Genomic DNA, 17,470 nt, shown 5'->3' on the forward strand with positions numbered 1-17,470 from the left:
AGTCAGGTGTGGAGATTTTTGCATTTCTCTGCGGTGGACTTTTTCTAGTTTTTTTTTACTGACCGCACAGCGCTCTGTCCTGTACTATTTCTATTTAGCTAGAAGTGGCCTCCTGTGCTAAATCTTGTTTCATACTACGTATGTCATTTCCTTCTCCTCTCACAGTCATTATTTGTGGGGGGCTAAACTATCCTTTGGGGATTTTCTCTGTGGCAAGATAGTTTTCCTGCTTCGGTCTTTAGGGGTAGTTAGCTCTTAGGCTGTGATGAGATGCCTAGGCAGAGTTAGGAGCATTCCACGGCTACTTCTAGTGTTGCGTTGAGCTTAGGGACTGCGGTCAGTATAGTTACCACCTGCTCAGAGCTGGTCTCATGTCGCTCCTTAATCACCAGACCATAACAGTGGCCCTAGCTTCCTGTTGATGTTCAATACATCTGAAGGCAGGAACAGTGAAGCCAGCGCCGATTTTGTAACAACCTCACATGAGCCCCGGGAACAAGAGTGCTAAACTCACTGGAACAACACAGGCACAGAAAGGGAGCATGAATATTTTTATTTGAAATAGGCCAAATATGAGGAATGACAAGGGGTTTTCCTAGCAATGGACAACACCTTTAAGAAATATATTTTTGGGTTAAAACATTTCCAACATTCTGAACATGAAAAAGGCTTCACCCCCTTTGTGAATTTTCTGATATTAAAGAGTTGATTTTAGTGTAAAACATTATGAACATGAAAAAGGTTTATCCCCTGTGTGGGTTCTCTGGTGCGTAATCAGAGACGATTTCTGAATAAAACATTTCCCACATTCTGAACAGGAAAAAGGCTTCTCCCCTGTGTGGGTTCTCTGGTGCGTAACCAGAGACGATTTCTGAATAAAACATTTCCCACATTCTGAACAGGAAAAAGGCTTCTTCCATGTGTGAGTGTTCTGGTGCTTAACCAAAGCTGATTTCTGTGTAAAACATTTCTCACATTCTGAACATGAAAAAGGTTGATCCCCTGTGTGGGTTCTTTGATGGTTAACAAATTTCCCTTTAAAGTTAAAACATTTCCCACATTCTGAACAGGAAAAAGGCTTCTCCCCAGAGTGGGTTCTCCGGTGCTTAACCAGAGACGATTTCTGAATAAAACATTTCCCACATTCTGAACAGGAAAAAGGCTTCTCCCCAGAGTGGGTTCTCTGGTGCGTAACCAGAGTCGATTTCTGATTAAAACATTTCCCACATTCTGAACAGGAAAAAAGCTTCTCCCCTGTGTGACTTCTTTGGTGTCTAACAAGAAGTGATTTGTGCATAAATAATTTAACACACTTGGAACAAGAAAATCTTTTCTCCACTGTGTGAATTTTTGGATGTTTAAGGAAAGACTTTTCGATGAGAAAACTGTTTCCATATTCTGAATATGAAAATGGCTTCTTTGATTTAGGAGTATTTCCATGTTTAATGCTTATTTTGTGACTCTGATTTTCCTTAGTTGTCGCTAATGAATCAGAAGGCAGGACCTGTTTCAAAGAATCAGATGAGAGACCTTTGCAGTGAAGGGATGATGGTATATCTGGAGTAAAGGCATTCACTTCAATTGTATCCTGTGGTATCTCAAAATCGTCTGATTTAAAAATTGAAGGTGTCAGCTGTCCCTCTGATCTCTTGGTACAGTCATCTGCCAAGATATAAACCAATTAGAATAAAATATCATTGAATGTCATTTAACATTTCTACTTAAACTGTCTGTAAAAATGGCAAATTATGTAAAAACTAGATGGTGGCCCGATTCTAACGCATCGGGTATTCTAAAATATGCATGGCCACATAGTATATTGCCCAGCCACGTAGTATATTGCCCAGCCACGTAGAATATTGCCCAGCCACGTAGTATCTTGCCCAGCCATTGCCTAGTGACGTAGTATATTGCCCTGCCACGTAGTATATTGCCCAGACACATAGTATATTGCCCAGTGACGCAGTATATTGCCCAGCGACGCAGTATATTGCCCAGCGACGCAGTATATTGCCCAGTGACGTAGTATACAGCACAGAGCCACGTAGTATATTGCCCAGCCACGTAGTATATTACCCAGCCACGTAGTATATTGCCTAGTGACGTAGTATATTGCGCAGCCACGTAATATATTGCCCAGTGACGTAGTATATTGCCCAGTGACGTAGTATACAGCACAGAGCCACATAGTATATTGCCCAGTGACGTAGTATATTGCCCAGTGACATAGTATACAGCACAGAACCACGTAGTATATTGGCCAGTCACATAATATATTGCTCAGTGACGTAGTATACAGCACAGAGCCACATAGTATATTGCCCAGCTATGTAGTATATTGCCCAGCCAGGTTTATCACAGGTTAAAGAATAAAAATATACTCCCCTTTCCGAGGGCCCCTTGTAGTCCACGGCAGCTTCCGGTCCCAGGGTTGGTATGAGCGCAGGACCTGTGATGACGTCGCGGTCACATGACCGTGACGTCATGGCAGGTCCTTCTCCCATACCATCTTTGCCACCGGAACCTGCAACGGAAGATGGCGGCCAGTGCGAGCGACTACGGAGGGTGAGTATAGCAGGTTTTTTTTTATTATTATTATTTTTAAACATTACATTTTTCACTTGTGATGCCGCATAGGCAGCGTCAATAGTAAAAAGTTGGGGACACACAGGGTTAATAGCGGCGGTAACGGAGTGCGTTACCCGCGGCATAACACGGTCCATTACCGCCGGCATTAACACTGTGTTAGCGGTGAGCGGAGGGGAGTATGCGGGCGCCGGGCACTGACTGCGGGGAGTAGGGGGCGGCCATTTTCTTCCGGACTGTGCCCGTCGCCGATTGGTCGCGGCAGCCATGACAGGCAGCTGGCGAGACCAATCAGCAAATGAATAACCGTGACAGAAGGACAGACAGATGGAAGTGACCCTTAGACAATTATATAGTAGATATTGAATTCTTCACCAAGACAATGACAGCTCACAGTCTAATAGAAAATCTCATAGGATGAACCAGTGGAGCATAGTGTTCAACAGTTTGTCCATTCTGTCTCTCAAATATGGAATTAAAAGCCACAAAGAAACGTTATGTTGATGAACATAATACCAATAAAAACTTCTATTCATCTCACAAAAAAACAAAGTCCCCACTCAGGTCAACCATCTGTTAGTGGAAAAACAGTGGTTTCCACATTATTAGTTGCTCAAAGCCTCTTGAAAAGTTACATGGCTTCTATTAACCAACACACTCTCCCAAAGTCAAATCTCCCTCTCACTTCTGAGCCTTTCGTTGTGCCCAAACCACATTTAGCATCCATGTACTTGGCATTACTATAGTGAGAACAACCCAATTAATTTATGGTGTGTGTGTCTCCTGGAGCACAATCCGGGCACTATGTGTTGGGTAATAAAATGGTATATTTGCATTTTTCTCCTAAACCACTGCGTGCCAATTTCCAGAAAGCGCCTGTCGAATCCAAAAAACAGACACTACTCCGATAAATAATCTGAGAGTTACAATTTCTAAAATGGAGTCATTTTATGGGGATTTCAACTGCTCTGGTTTTCTGAATTTTTTTCATATTAGGGCTTCTGCCGATGACGTGTCACATCTCTTTTCAGATCTGCTCCTACGATGCCTGTTTTTGTAACCAGGTGTGTCCTTATCCACATGGCAGGCGGGGCTGGTTATGGAGTAAACGTTGAAACCAGAAGCTCTAGACAATGTAGGCTCAATTCAGCCACTAAGATTAGGGTGCCTGGGGCAATTAGTGCAATACATATAATAAAACATAACCTTTAATGGTAAATATCTAAAAGATCAATGGATAATACAAAACAGCAAAGTGATAAAGTGCAAAAAGTGCTCATGTAACCAGTGCTCAGTAACAAAAATGGTTTTATCTCATCAAATATGTAGTTTCCTTCAGGGGAACATTCGTATGTCTTAAGGGGGAGGGGGAAACAGTCTCTATACTACCCCAGTCGTGCCCATGTATTGCTCCTGCCCTGACAAGGCCAGTCCCCAAGTCAGGCTAGTAAGTTGTACCCACCATAACCGTGTGAACTTCCCTACGCGTTTCCTCTCCCATAAGGGGGAATTCATCAGGGGAAAAAAAAAAAAAAATGTAAGGATTGTGGGATTTTTTCTGAAAGGGGGAGCCCCTACATCGGAAGGTAGCTCCTGTGTCCGATGCACCTAGTTTTGGGTACGGACTATAGTAGGGTGAGATGAATGACGGTCATCTGCCACTTAAATAGTTTCCTGTTTTCAAAGATTGCACAGCGTCCTACCTCATTTCCGTCAAGTCACGTGCTCTAATCAACCGCTGTTGTTATCAGTGGTAATGGCGCTGTGTCGCTGTTCTCCCTCCGCATTAGCGTGCGGCCCAGGGAACGCGAACCGGAAGTGTTAGTACAACTGGCGGATCATGATTTATGCACCACACTAGGTGCCGCATGCGCACTAGCATGCGGCCCAGGGACCGGAAGTAGACGCAGACCTAAATGTGCAAACATGTGGAGGCAGAACAGCGACACAGCGCCATTACCGCTGATAACAACAGCGGTTAATTAGAGCACGTGACTTGACGGAAATGAGGTAGGACGCTGTGTAATCTTTGAAAACAGGAAACTATTTAAGTGGCAGATGACCGTCTTTCATCTCACCCTACCATAGTCCGTACCCATAACTAGGTGCATCGGACACAGGAGCTACCTTCCGATGTAGGAGCTCCCCCTTTCAGAAAAAATCCCACAATGCTTACCTTTTTTTTCCCCTGATGAATCTCCCTTATGGGAGAGGAAACGCGTAGGGAAATTCACATGGTTATGGTGGGTACAACTTACTAGCCTGACTTGGGGACTGCCCTTGTCAGGGCGGGAGCAATACAGGGGCACGACAGGGGTAGTATAGACTGTTTCTCCCTCCCCCTTAAGACATATGGATGTTCCCGTGAAAAAAATGGTAGTTACCTGCCGATAACGGTATTTCTCTGATCCCATGATGGCACCACGGAGAGAGGGGTCCGCCCCCAGGGACAGGAAACCTACAGATGAAAAAGGGCGTACCTCTCTCCCACATCAGTTGGATTACAGAGCCTTATACAGAACTTCAGCTGCAACTCAATATTTACACAAATTAAACTTAACCAATTTAACTTAACAGAGGCACCGTGACTAAAACTAATTACTGGTACATTACCAAGTGCACACCTGTGTGTGAAAAGGGAGGGAATATACGGGTGCCATCATGGGATCAGAGAAATACCGTTATCGGCAGGTAACTACCATTTTCTCTATCCCCATGATGGCACCACGGAGAGATTTGAATAGATAGCTCTTAGGGAGGGACCACTGCCTCTAGAACCCTTCGCCCAAAGGTAGTATCAGAGGAGGTCAAGTCTAAGCGGTAATGCTTGAAAAATGTAGACTGGGAAGACCAAGTGGCCGCTCTACATATCTGTTGTATCGAAGCGCCCGCTCTCTCCGCCCAGGATGATGCCACTGCTCTGGTCGAATGAGCCTTTATATTCTCCGGGATGGCTGTCCCGCAGGATGAGTAGGATAGGGCGATGGCGTCTCTTATCCACCTTGCTAACGTGGCTTTCGATGCTTTTTTCCCCTTCTGTGGACCTTGGAAGCAGACAAACAAAGCCCTATCCTTCCTGCACTCCCTAGTGGCTGACAGATATTGGATCAGGCATCTTTTTACGTCTAGGGTATGCAGTGTTCTTTCCCCCTCATTTTTAGGGTTGGGACAAAAGGAGGGCAAAGAAATTTCTTGCGTTCTATGAAACTGTGACGATATTTTAGGGAGGTAAGCCGGGTCAGTTTTAAGAATGACTTTGTCATCAAGTATCTGAATAAAGGGTGGACATGAGGATAACGCTTGTATATCGCTGACATGACGAGCCGAGGTTAGGGCCACTAGGAGTGTGGTTTTTAGGGATAAGATCTTTAAAGGAACTTCTGTCAGGGGCTCAAAGGGAGGTTTGGTTAGAGCGTTTAATACAAGGTTTAGATCCCATGGAGGCGAGTTGTGGAGGGGAATGGGTCTGGATCTAGATGAGGCTTTAATGAAACGCATGACCCATCGATTTTTGGCCAAGTCGTAATTATACAGTGCTCCTAAGGCTGCCACCTGGACCTTTAGAGTGCTTGTAGCTAAACCTCTTTCCAGACCTTTCTGTAAGAACTCAAGTATTTTCCCTATTGGGATCTCCCCGGACGGGTCTGCCCCTGATACCGACATAAACTTTTTCCACACTTTCCCATATATTCTAGTGGTTACGGGTTTTCTACTCTGTAATAGAGTGGACACCAAGTTGGGAGAGAACCCTTTATCCTTCAGCAACCTCCTTTCAAAAGCCATGCTGTCATGTGTAAATTTTTTACATTGGGGTGAAATACTGGACCCTGGGACAGAAGTTTTGGAGAGTCTGGTAGAACCCAAGGACTCGATATGGACATGTTTCTTAGCCAAGAAAACCATATTCTGCGGGGCCAAAATGGCGCTATTACTATCACTGTAGCTCTCTCCTCCCGAATTTTCCTCAACACTAAGGGGATGAGCGACATTGGAGGGAACGCATAGGCGAGATGATAGTTCCAAGGAATTGTTAGTGCGTCTAGAGCTACAGGGTTCCCCCGGGGATCTATTGAGCAGAATGTTTTCACTTTGTGGTTTTGGCTGTTCGCGAATAGGTCTATTTCTGGTAGACCCCAGAGATTCACGATTTGATCGAAGACCAACTGATTTAGCTCCCACTCTCCCTGCTTTAAGCATGTCCTGCTCAGGAAGTCTGCAGTCTGGTTTTCTGAGCCCTTTAAGTGGAGAGCTGTCAAGGACTTTAGACTGTGTTCCGCTATGTGGAAGATGGATTGGGTTACCTCCATCAGAGCTCGACACCTGGTGCCCCCTTGGTGGTTTAGATATGCGACCACTACTTGGTTGTCCGAGAAGACTTTTACATGATGCCCGTGAAGGAGATATAGAAAATGTGTTAGGGCCAGCTTTACCGCTAACAGTTCTTTCATGTTGGAAGAGTCTAGCTTTTGACTTCTGTTCCAATTCCCCTGTGCCACTTGATCGTCTATGTGTGCTCCCCAACCCCAGGGGCTTGCATCTGTCGTTAGAATTTTTTCTGTCGGTAGAGCCCAAGGAACCCCTTTGGTTAGATTCCCTGGGTCCGCCCACCATGCTAGGGAGTGTATTGTGTTTGGTGATATACTTAACTGCTCGTCTAAATTCCCGTGCAGAGATATGCCTGAATCTAAAGTCTCCCATTGTAGATCCCGGGAATGACATTGTGCCCACTGTACGGCCGGGATACAGGCAGTCATGGAGCCCAACAGGGACATTGCTTTCCTCAGGGTAGTGACTGGGGATACCGTCAGCTGCAACACTGCCTGTGTCATTTTCTGAATCTTCTCCTGAGGAAGATAGCATGTTTGCGTGATCGAGTCTAGGACTATCCCTAAGTACATCTGTACCTGGGATGGCACCATCTTGGACTTGGCTATGTTTAGCAGCCACCCTAGACTCGACAGTGAAGTCATGACCTGATTCAACTGTTGTTCGCAATGTTGGAACGAGTTCCCTACTACAAGGAGGTCGTCCAGATAGGGAACTATTAGGACGTTCTGCTCCCGTATGTGGGCCATTACTTCTGCCATTATTTTCGTGAATACCCGAGGAGCAATAGCTATCCCGAAGGGGAGAGCCCGGAATTGGAAGTGTTTTACCTCCCCCTGGATATTCACTGCCAGTCTGAGATATTTTTGATAATCTCTGTGGATGGGCACATGGTAATATGCGTCTCGTAAATCTAGAACAGTCATGAAACACAAGGGAAAGAGTATTCTTACGCAAGATTTTATTGTCTCCATTTTGAAATGTTGTAACTCTAGGAAACTGTTTAATTTTTTTAGATTGATGATCGTTCTGTATGATCCGTCCGGCTTCTTGCGGAGGAAGAGGGGAGAATAGAAACCTGTGCCTCTTTCCTGGTATGGGACTTCTTGCAATACCCCTTTCTGGACTAGGTTCAGAATTTCCTTCTGGAGAGCTGACTGTTCGTGTGACTGTTTTTGAGGCGTTATCCTGAAGAAGTTGCCGGGAGGGACACGAAATTTGAATTTGAGGCCTTCTCGTATAATGCCTAAGATCCAGGGGCTGTTTGAAATTCTTTCCCAGGCTGGAAGAAACTCGGCTAGTCTCCCTCCGACCTGGGGAATACCTTCATTGGGATTTTTTATTATCAGGAGGGGGGGGGGGTTTGTTGAACAAGAAGCCCCTATTTTTATTTCTTCTGTCTTCCCATCCATCCTTATTTCCTTTTGGGGGTCTTCTCCGCATAAACTTTCTGTTCCGAAAGGAACGTCTATATGACTGGTTAGGGAACCCGGGGAAAGATTTCTTTTTATCCCCCGCTTTGTCGAGGATGTCATCTAATGTTGATCCAAACAGGAATTCCCCTTCGCAAGGTATTGAGCATAACTTGGTCTTCGTTTGCAAGTCTCCCGGCCAGCACTTTAGCCACAGGGCACGTCTTGCTGCGTTGGAAAAAGAGGCCGACCTGGCTGCTAATCTCACTGAGTCCACCAAAGCGTCCGCCAGAAAAGCTGCTGCCCCTTTCATCATGGACACTGACTTTTGTATTGTGTCTCTTGAGACTTTTCCCTTTAGCTGGGAATCCAAATGTTCAAGCCATACCATTAGAGCACGGGCTGTGCAAGTGGCTGCGATGGCTGGTTTTAGACCACCTCCTGCTGCTTCCCATGAGTGTTTTAAGAAAGTGTCTGCTTTTTTGTCCATCGGCTCTTTTAGAGTGCCCATGTCCTCGAAGGGCAGGGCAAATTTTTTGGAGGCCTTTGCTATGGCCACATCCAGTTTGGGTGCCTTGTTCCAGGATGAGCAGGCTGGGTCGTCGAACGGGTATTTTCTCTTGGGAGTCAAGAGAACTTTTTTATCCGTTTTTTTCCATTCTTTCTTGATTAAAGAATGAATCTTCTCATTTATCGGGAATACCCTTCTTTTCTTCTGTTCTAATCCGCTGAACATTATGTCCTGTGCTGTTCTTTTGGGACGTTCATCTACCAGACCCATGGTTGTTCTAATGGCCTTTACCAGTGCGTCTGTCTCTTCGATGGGAAAGCAACTGCGTCCCCCTTCTGACGATAGTGAAGAGGTCTCGGATGTTGATGAATCATTAGAGTCAGATGTTTCACTTTCTGATTCGTTTATGCTGGGTTCAGGAGATTTATAACCTGATCTACGTCTTTCCTTCGGAATTTTAATGCCTTTGAGGGCACTCTCCACCTGATTTTTTATTAATGTTTTCAGGTCTGATGCGAACGCCGGGGACTCCTCCTGAATGTTTTTTTCTATGCAAGACCCGCATAGCTTTTTTTCCCAGGAGGAAGGTAGTTCTTCCGAACATATCGCACAAACTTTGTGCTTTGATTTAGTTGTACACTTTCTTCCCTAGAAGAAAAAGTAATCTCGTATTACATTATTACTTTCACGTAGATCACTCACCCCTTGTGAATGAGAGATACCGTCTCTGGCCTCGGGACTACATCCACTGGATTCGTCGCCGGTCGTGTAGATTTCCCAGAGACTTGGCTGCGTTGTGACCCTGAGCGACCACTGCTGCTGCGCTGCTGGGACGAAGCATTTCCCTTCCGCTGGTGCTGTGAACGCGGGTGCCGCTGCACCTGTAATTGCTCAGGTGACAGTTGTGCACACTCCTGTGCCTCTTGCTCCTCTCTACCACTCATAGTGGCTCCACTCTGCAGTTTTTTAACAAAGAGGGGATTTCCACGCTTACACCTTAGGGAACGCTGTTTTTGAATCTGCCGCCGGCAGAAGCGACCATCTGCGCAGGCGCGCGCGTCACTTCCGGTTCGCGGCACAGGCGTCCTATAGGGAAGGTATTATTGGGGACGCCTGTGCGCGCGATTTCTCGTTCCGCCTGCCCCCACACTTCCGGTTTGGGCGGCGGTGATCGGCGGTGCTGTGGGGCGCTTCCGCTCTAGCGCTCCTGTGCCCGCCATGGAAAAATAGCCACCGCTACCTCCATGTACCGACTAGCGGTACAGAGGCTGAATCGGTGACCGCCGTCACCTGCCTCCTTCCTCCCCCTTTTTTTTTTTTCCCCGGGGAAGGCAGGCTGGAACCTCTTCACTGCCTTCCCCTGGCACACTCACCCACAGGGCCCGCCGACCCCAGCGGTGGTGCTTCGGGGTCGGAATAAAAGGGGGAAGAAAACCCGCTGCAACCAGCCGTGACAGGGCGCCCCCTGTCAGGAACCGACCGGCCAGCTCCCTGGAATCCCACGAAGAATCCTTCAGGTACGTGCTGTAGGTTCCCCGTCAGGGACAGGAAACCAACTGATGTGGGAGAGAGGTACGCCCTTTTTCATCTGTAGGTTTCCTGTCCCTGGGGGCGGACCCCTCTCTCCGTGGTGCCATCATGGGGATAGAGAAAAATGGTTTTATGAACACTTTTTGCACTTTATCACTTTGCTGTTTTGTATTATCCATTAATCTTTTAGATATTTACCATTAAAGGTTATGTTTTATTATATGTAAGGTGTTCTCCTAGCTAGTCTGGATATTTATATTCAGAGGACCTCTAGGGGTATCGAATTGGGATACACCCTACACTTGGCTTTTTCCAATTAGTGCAATCCAGTCTGGCAGTATGGGTGTATGTGCTGTCCAGCTCAAGTAATCTGCTCCCTGATTCAGCCAATTGGGTAGCACCATATTCTACAAAAACATGAAGCATATTGAAGGAAGCTGCCAGATACAGCCTTGTTCTCGTCTGGTTCAGTTCTCTATGCTCACCTCCCGGCTTGTGTATTTGTTTCCTGTTGTGATCCTGGCCTGTTTGTTGACTACTATTGCTTCTTCTGATTTTGTATTTTCTCTGCCTTACAGGTTCTGACCCAGCTACCTGACTATTGTTCTTCCCATTTTACACCACCGAACAGTGGGCAACACTATGGCCCAAGCCTGGGGGGTCTCTATGTAAGTCCAGATCCATCAAGAGGTGTTAATTGGGTGATGAGCAAGACAATCCCTGGGATTGGGAAAATGGAGCAGATGGCTCCAAGCCTGCTCGTGGTGGCCATCTTTTGATCTGCCAGGTGATCACTAACACTGCTCCCCAATACATTGTGTCTGCAAAACTATTCCAGTAAGATCTGGATTCAAATAGCTAAATGGCACTCCATTCCTTCTCAACCCTGAAATGTGCCCAGATAGTAGTGCACAACCATGTATAGGGTAATTTCGGAATCAAGAAAAGTTGTAAAATAATTTGTGAGGTCCATCTGTTTGCTATTCCACTTTGTGAAAGTGGAAAAAACTGGGCTTATATTTTGCGAAAAATTCTAAAATTATCACCAAATATAGTAACACACGTCCGATTTGAAAAATGGGCCCAGATTAGGAACACAAAGCTGGCTGCGGGAAATGGTTATCAGAGTGTTTTGGACCTTAACTATTGTAGTCAAAAACTGTGACTATAGACAATAACACATCTAAAGAAATGATCAAATTCTTCATCAGTAAAGAATGAGTAACTAGTGGTGAAACCTCTCTGGACCAACTATAGAATGGAGCTTGATGGTTCTTTGCAAACTAAACTATCGTAAGCATCAATATTTTCTGTCAGATGAGTTTCAAGAACAAATATTAGATAGTCAAAGAAAAAAGTAGAAAAAATATTAGTGCTCCCATTTCAGGAGAGATTGTGCAGTAATGGAATTTATGACTGGGAGCGAATCCATGAAACCAGGGCTCGAGCCAACACCTGGAAATTATAGGCCAGTAAGTCTAACCTCTATTGTTGGTAAAATATTTGAAGGGTTTCTGAGGGATGTTATTCTGGATTATCTCAATGAGAATAACTGTTTAACTCCATATCAGCATGGGTTTATGAGAAATCGCTCCTGTCAAACCAATCTAATCAGTTTTTATGAAGAGGTAAGCTATAGACTGGACCACGGTGAGTCATTGGACGTGGTATATCTCGATTTTTCCAAAGCGTTTGATACCGTGCCGCACAAGAGGTTGGTACACAAAATGAGAATGCTTGGTCTGGGGGAAAATGTGTGTAAATGGGTTAGTAACTGGCTTAGTGATAGAAAGCAGAGGGTGGTTATAAATGGTATAGTCTCTAACTGGGTCGCTGTGACCAGTGGGGTACCGCAGGGGTCAGTATTGGGACCTGTTCTCTTCAACATATTCATTAATGATCTGGTAGAAGGTTTACACAGTAAAATATCGATATTTGCAGATGATACAAAACTATGTAAAGCAGTTAATACAAGAGAAGATAGTATTCTGCTACAGATGGATCTGGATAAGTTGGAAACTTGGGCTGAAAGGTGGCAGATGAGGTTTAACAATGATAAATGTAAGGTTATACACATGGGAAGAGGGAATCAATATCACCATTACACACTGAACGGGAAACCACTGGGTAAATCTGACAGGGAGAAGGACTTGGGGATCCTAGTTAATGATAAACTTACCTGGAGCAGCCAGTGCCAGGCAGCAGCTGCCAAGGCAAACAGGATCATGGGGTGCATTAAAAGAGGTCTGGATACACATGATGAGAGCATTATACTGCCTCTGTACAAATCCCTAGTTAGACCGCACATGGAGTACTGTGTCCAGTTTTGGGCACCGGTGCTCAGGAAGGATATAATGGAACTAGAGAGAGTACAAAGGAGGGCAACAAAATTAATAAAGGGGATGGGAGAACTACAATACCCAGATAGATTAGCGAAATTAGGATTATTTAGTCTAGAAAAAAGACGACTGAGGGGCGATCTAATAACCATGTATAAGTATATAAGGGGACAATACAAATATCTCGCTGAGGATCTGTTTATACCAAGGAAGGTGACGGGCACAAGGGGGCATTCTTTGCGTCTGGAGGAGAGAAGGTTTTTCCACCAACATAGAAGAGGATTCTTTACTGTTAGGGCAGTGAGAATCTGGAATTGCTTGCCTGAGGAGGTGGTGATGGCGAACTCAGTCGAGGGGTTCAAGAGAGGCCTGGATGTCTTCCTGGAGCAGAACAATATTGTATCATACAATTATTAGGTTCTGTAGAAGGACGTAGATCTGGGTATTTATTATGATGGAATATAGGCTGAACTGGATGGACAAATGTCTTTTTTCGGCCTTACTAACTATGTTACTATGTTACTATGTTACATCTCCTGCAGGCGGGAATAAATGTATATTACAGCCATCAGCCATGCACAGCTTAGAGATATATCATGGCACAGGAGTAATGTTTATTATGTAGTTTATCACAATCCTGTTTTAAAAGAAATTGAATAGTCAGGATAAAGGGAAACTCTGTTATTGTACAGAAATTCACTCTTTGCCTCACTGCACCTTTAATGTTGTCGATTATAAAAGTGAAGTTTGGCCAGAAAAACTGGACCTGGTCTTGTAGGGACCATATGAGCACATTCAGCAGCACAGAAGGAAGATTCATCCAATAAGATATCAGGGTTCTAGGAAGCCAACAGCATCATTACCCTCCGCTTTCTCTTACAGGCCCATTATAACATTTTTCTTCAAGTGATTTTTTATCTTGTCAGCACATTCTACGTATGAGGTTATTTGTATTTGTAGTTTACAGATCTGGGCAGATAACGGTCAGAATTTCCTAATTTCAGGGGGTAGGTGGATCCTCCAGGTTATACGCTCTACAGAAAATGGCTTTTAATGTCCAAAGTCATTTGAACAGTTTTGGATTGAAGAGAAAGTTGTGGTCTAGAGGTAAAATGGTGATCACATGATTGTGATATAGAGTCAGACTACACCACCGATAAAGCAGCCACAGCCGGTGACTGAGAGGAATCTGTGACTTCTCTGCATTTAGTGGTTACTACTCACCTGGGTAGTCATATGTAGGAATCTCCTCTTTACACCGCTCATCACCTCTCACATATGTCTCTGTAGTATTAATATGGGTCAGATCTTCACCCTGAAATAAATATTATAAAAGTCACAGACAGATGGAGAAGTCACATCTATGATCAGCTCTAATCCTGCCATCTCCACCGTTCTCATTACACAAATATAAAACATATATAGTGAGGAAGGAGGGACAGGGAGTCTCCATGTGGGTAGTATCCAGCTGGAATCCAAGCGAGCTTGCTAGCATGTGTCTGGTGGGTGCCGAACCTGCTGATGCATTCATCAAACGTAGGAAATGTAAAGGATATGTTTACAGCACACTGACCTGTTAGAATAAAAGAAGTTTATTTGGACAGGAATAAAAATAAAACAATAAAAACAACCTGATGTGTTTCTGGCGTAAAGGTGCTCCCTTAGTCAGGTTGTTTTATTTTTAATCATGTCCAAATAAACTTCTTTCATTATAACTGGTCAGTCCTTTCCTTTTCCAAAACATATAATACTTGGGGATAAACCAAGACTGAGCACAAGACCTTCACAGCCGTCTACACATCATAGGGGAGATCTCATGACTCCTTCTCTCCATCTACCTGATGATCCTGAGGAACATTGGGATCTTCTTGTTTACAGTCCTGTGGAAGAAGAGGACGGGGACATCTCTCTGTTGTTGTCCTCTTACTGGATAGATCTGGAGGAAACACATACAGGGACTGAATTCATTCTTTACATACAGATAATTATAGACCGTGTGTATTTAGTTCTGTCTATTACCTGGTGATGTGAGGGGCTGGGGAACCTCCATCATGACGTCCTTATACAGATCTTTGTGTCCTTCTAAATACTCCCACTCCTCCATGGAGAAATAGATGGAGACATCCTGACACCTTATAGGAACCTGACACATACAATGATACCATCATCCCCCCGATCCCTTTAGAGCATTACTATATAATGTCCCAGCATTCCCAGCAGTGTCACCTCTCCAGTCAGCAGCTCAATCATCTTGTAGGTGAGTTCTAGGAACTTCTGGTCATTGATGTCCTCATGTATCAGGGGGTGAGGTGGAGGCCCCGTGACTGGGCTCAGGGGTCTTCCCCATCCCTCAGACACAGGGTCCTGACAGCGCTCACTAGAAGTCTTCTTCACTACTGTGTAATCCTGGTTATGGAGACACATTAATAAATCTCACTACAGGCATTTCCAGAGTCCTCACCTCTCCAGTTCTGTCCATCTGTTATTCCCATAGATAAGAATGATGTAATGTGACGTCATCAGGATCTCTCACCTCTCCAGTAAGACGGAAGAGGATCTCTAGGGTGAGGTGTAATATCCTCTCCGCCATCTTGTCTCTGTCCATTTCCATCCTTGATGAATAAATAAGGAAAATTCATATATATATATATATTACTGGAGATAATAAGGGAAACATATGAGGAGATAGAATGTGTAGATGTTGAAATTCTCTAGTTTTGTATGGACTGGAACATAGGTTAAATTTCTTACTAAGACATATCCTCCATGCTCCCAATCACTGGCGATGTTACTCACTGCTTCGGCAATTAATTTGCTGTAGGAATCACAAGATTATTAGGATTGACCAGGAAATACGGAGATTGGCGGGGACCCAAACAGCAATGGTATTGTTATTATTTTACAACATTCAGCTTTTTTCCTGACATCTAATAAAACCTATATATATTTAGGCCACAGACAACAAGCAGTTTCTTCCTCGGAGTCGGCAGCTGAATACGTTCCTCATAGACTCATCTTCCATAACGCTAATTCTCCTCTCATTTACCGACACTGGAATCGGCATTAGCAATACTGCAGGAGATATTCATTACACGTGACAGGAGAAATAACTACTTCATGATGAGGATGACATCTTCATCTTCTACTACGGCTCTAGAAACAGATTTGGCCAGAGTCCGTCACTGACTCCATCACCACCGGCCTCTATATGAAGGTTTCCCATCAATACTGTGTGGGGGATGGAGGAACCGTGGGAACATTACACTGTGGAGCCCAGTACTATGAGAGTAATACAGGTTTCCTTGGTTCTCGTCTTTCATTGTTGGGTCGTTTGTATTTATCAGCGGAAAAGGAACAAAACCATTGTGATTCTTATAAGGAGACAACACAAACCCCCTAAATATAACATTTTATAACAACCCCACAATCAGTGACTCTTCAGGGTAAATCGCTCTCTCACCATTGGATTAGAGCTGATACTATGAAGCTAAAGTGACTAAACAGACTTTCTGTCACCTCCATAAAGGGGCACTTTACTGTGTTTGTCAGAACTGTCCGGGGATTATTAGAGGTGATAGTTTCCCCCAATTAGAAGGGACACCTGTGGATATTGGGGTCTTTACCTGCTACAGTTCTGCTGTGGACCCTCCACCTGCAGAGCCGCACACAACATAGAGAATAATGGAGCCTCCAGCACCGACCTCCACCCGCAGAGCCGCACTCCACATAGAGAATAATGGAGCCTCCAGCACCGACCTCCACCCGCAGAGCCACACTCCACATAGAGAATAATGGGGCCTCCAGCACCGACCTCCACCCGCAGAGCCGCACTCCACATAGAGAATAATGGAGCCTCCAGCACCGACCTCCACCCGCAGAGCCGCACTCCACATAGAGAATAATGGAGCCTCCAGCACCGACCTCCACCCGCAGAGCCGCACTCCACATAGAGAATAATGGGGCCTCCAGCACCGACCTCCACCCGCAGAGCCGCACTCCACATAGAGAATAATGGGGCCTCCAGCACCGACCTCCACCCGCAGAGCCGCACTCCACATAGAGAATAATGGAGCCTCCGGCACCGACCTCCACCCGCAGAGCAGCACTCCACCTAGAGAATAATGGAGCCTCCAGCACCGATCTCCACCCGCAGAGCCACACTCCACATAGAGAATAATGGAGCCTCCAGCACCGACCTCCACCCGCAGAGCCGCACTCCACATAGAGAATAATGGAGCCTCCAGCACCGACCTCCACCCACAGAGCCGCACTCCACATAGAGAATAATGGAGCCTCCAGCACCGACCTCCACCCACAGAGCCGCACTCCACATAGAGAATAATGGAGCCTCCAGCACCGACCTCCACCCGCAGAGCCGCACTCCACATAGAGAATAATGGAGCCCCCAGCACCGACCTCCACCCGCAGAGCCACACTCCACATAGAGAATAATGGAGCCTCCAGCACCGACCTCCACCCGCAGAGCCGCACTCCACACAGAGAATAATGGAGCTTCCAGCACCGACCTCCACCCGCAGAGCCACACTCCACATAGAGAATAATGGAGCCTCCAGCACCGACCTCCACCCGCAGAGCCGCACTCCACATAGAGAATAATGGAGCCTCCAGCACCGACCTCCACCTGCAGAGCCACACTCCACATAGAGAATAATGGAGCCTCCAGCACCGACCTCCACCCGCAGAGCCACACTCCACATAGAGAATAATGGAGCCTCCAGCACCGACCTCCACCCGCAGAGCCGCAC

At 45.6% G+C, this 17,470-nt stretch overlaps 1 protein-coding gene across 1 annotated transcript; it reads right to left on the reverse strand.

Moving 5' to 3' along the window:
- Positions 1-423: 423 nt before the first annotated feature.
- Positions 424-16,254, reverse strand: LOC138663191 (oocyte zinc finger protein XlCOF8.4-like). The gene is made up of 6 exons (XM_069749343.1): positions 15,238-16,254; positions 14,931-15,110; positions 14,724-14,847; positions 14,543-14,640; positions 13,929-14,019; positions 424-1,662 (listed from the first exon to the last, which is right to left on the reverse strand). Exons 1-6 carry the CDS (start codon positions 15,313-15,315, stop codon positions 725-727), a joined length of 1,509 nt encoding a protein of 502 aa, XP_069605444.1. The 5' UTR covers positions 15,316-16,254; the 3' UTR covers positions 424-724.
- Between the last annotated feature and the right edge of the window lie 1,216 nt (positions 16,255-17,470).

This window comes from Ranitomeya imitator, chromosome 2 (assembly GCF_032444005.1).
Source record: "Ranitomeya imitator isolate aRanImi1 chromosome 2, aRanImi1.pri, whole genome shotgun sequence".
Classification (NCBI taxonomy): domain Eukaryota; kingdom Metazoa; phylum Chordata; class Amphibia; order Anura; family Dendrobatidae; genus Ranitomeya; species Ranitomeya imitator.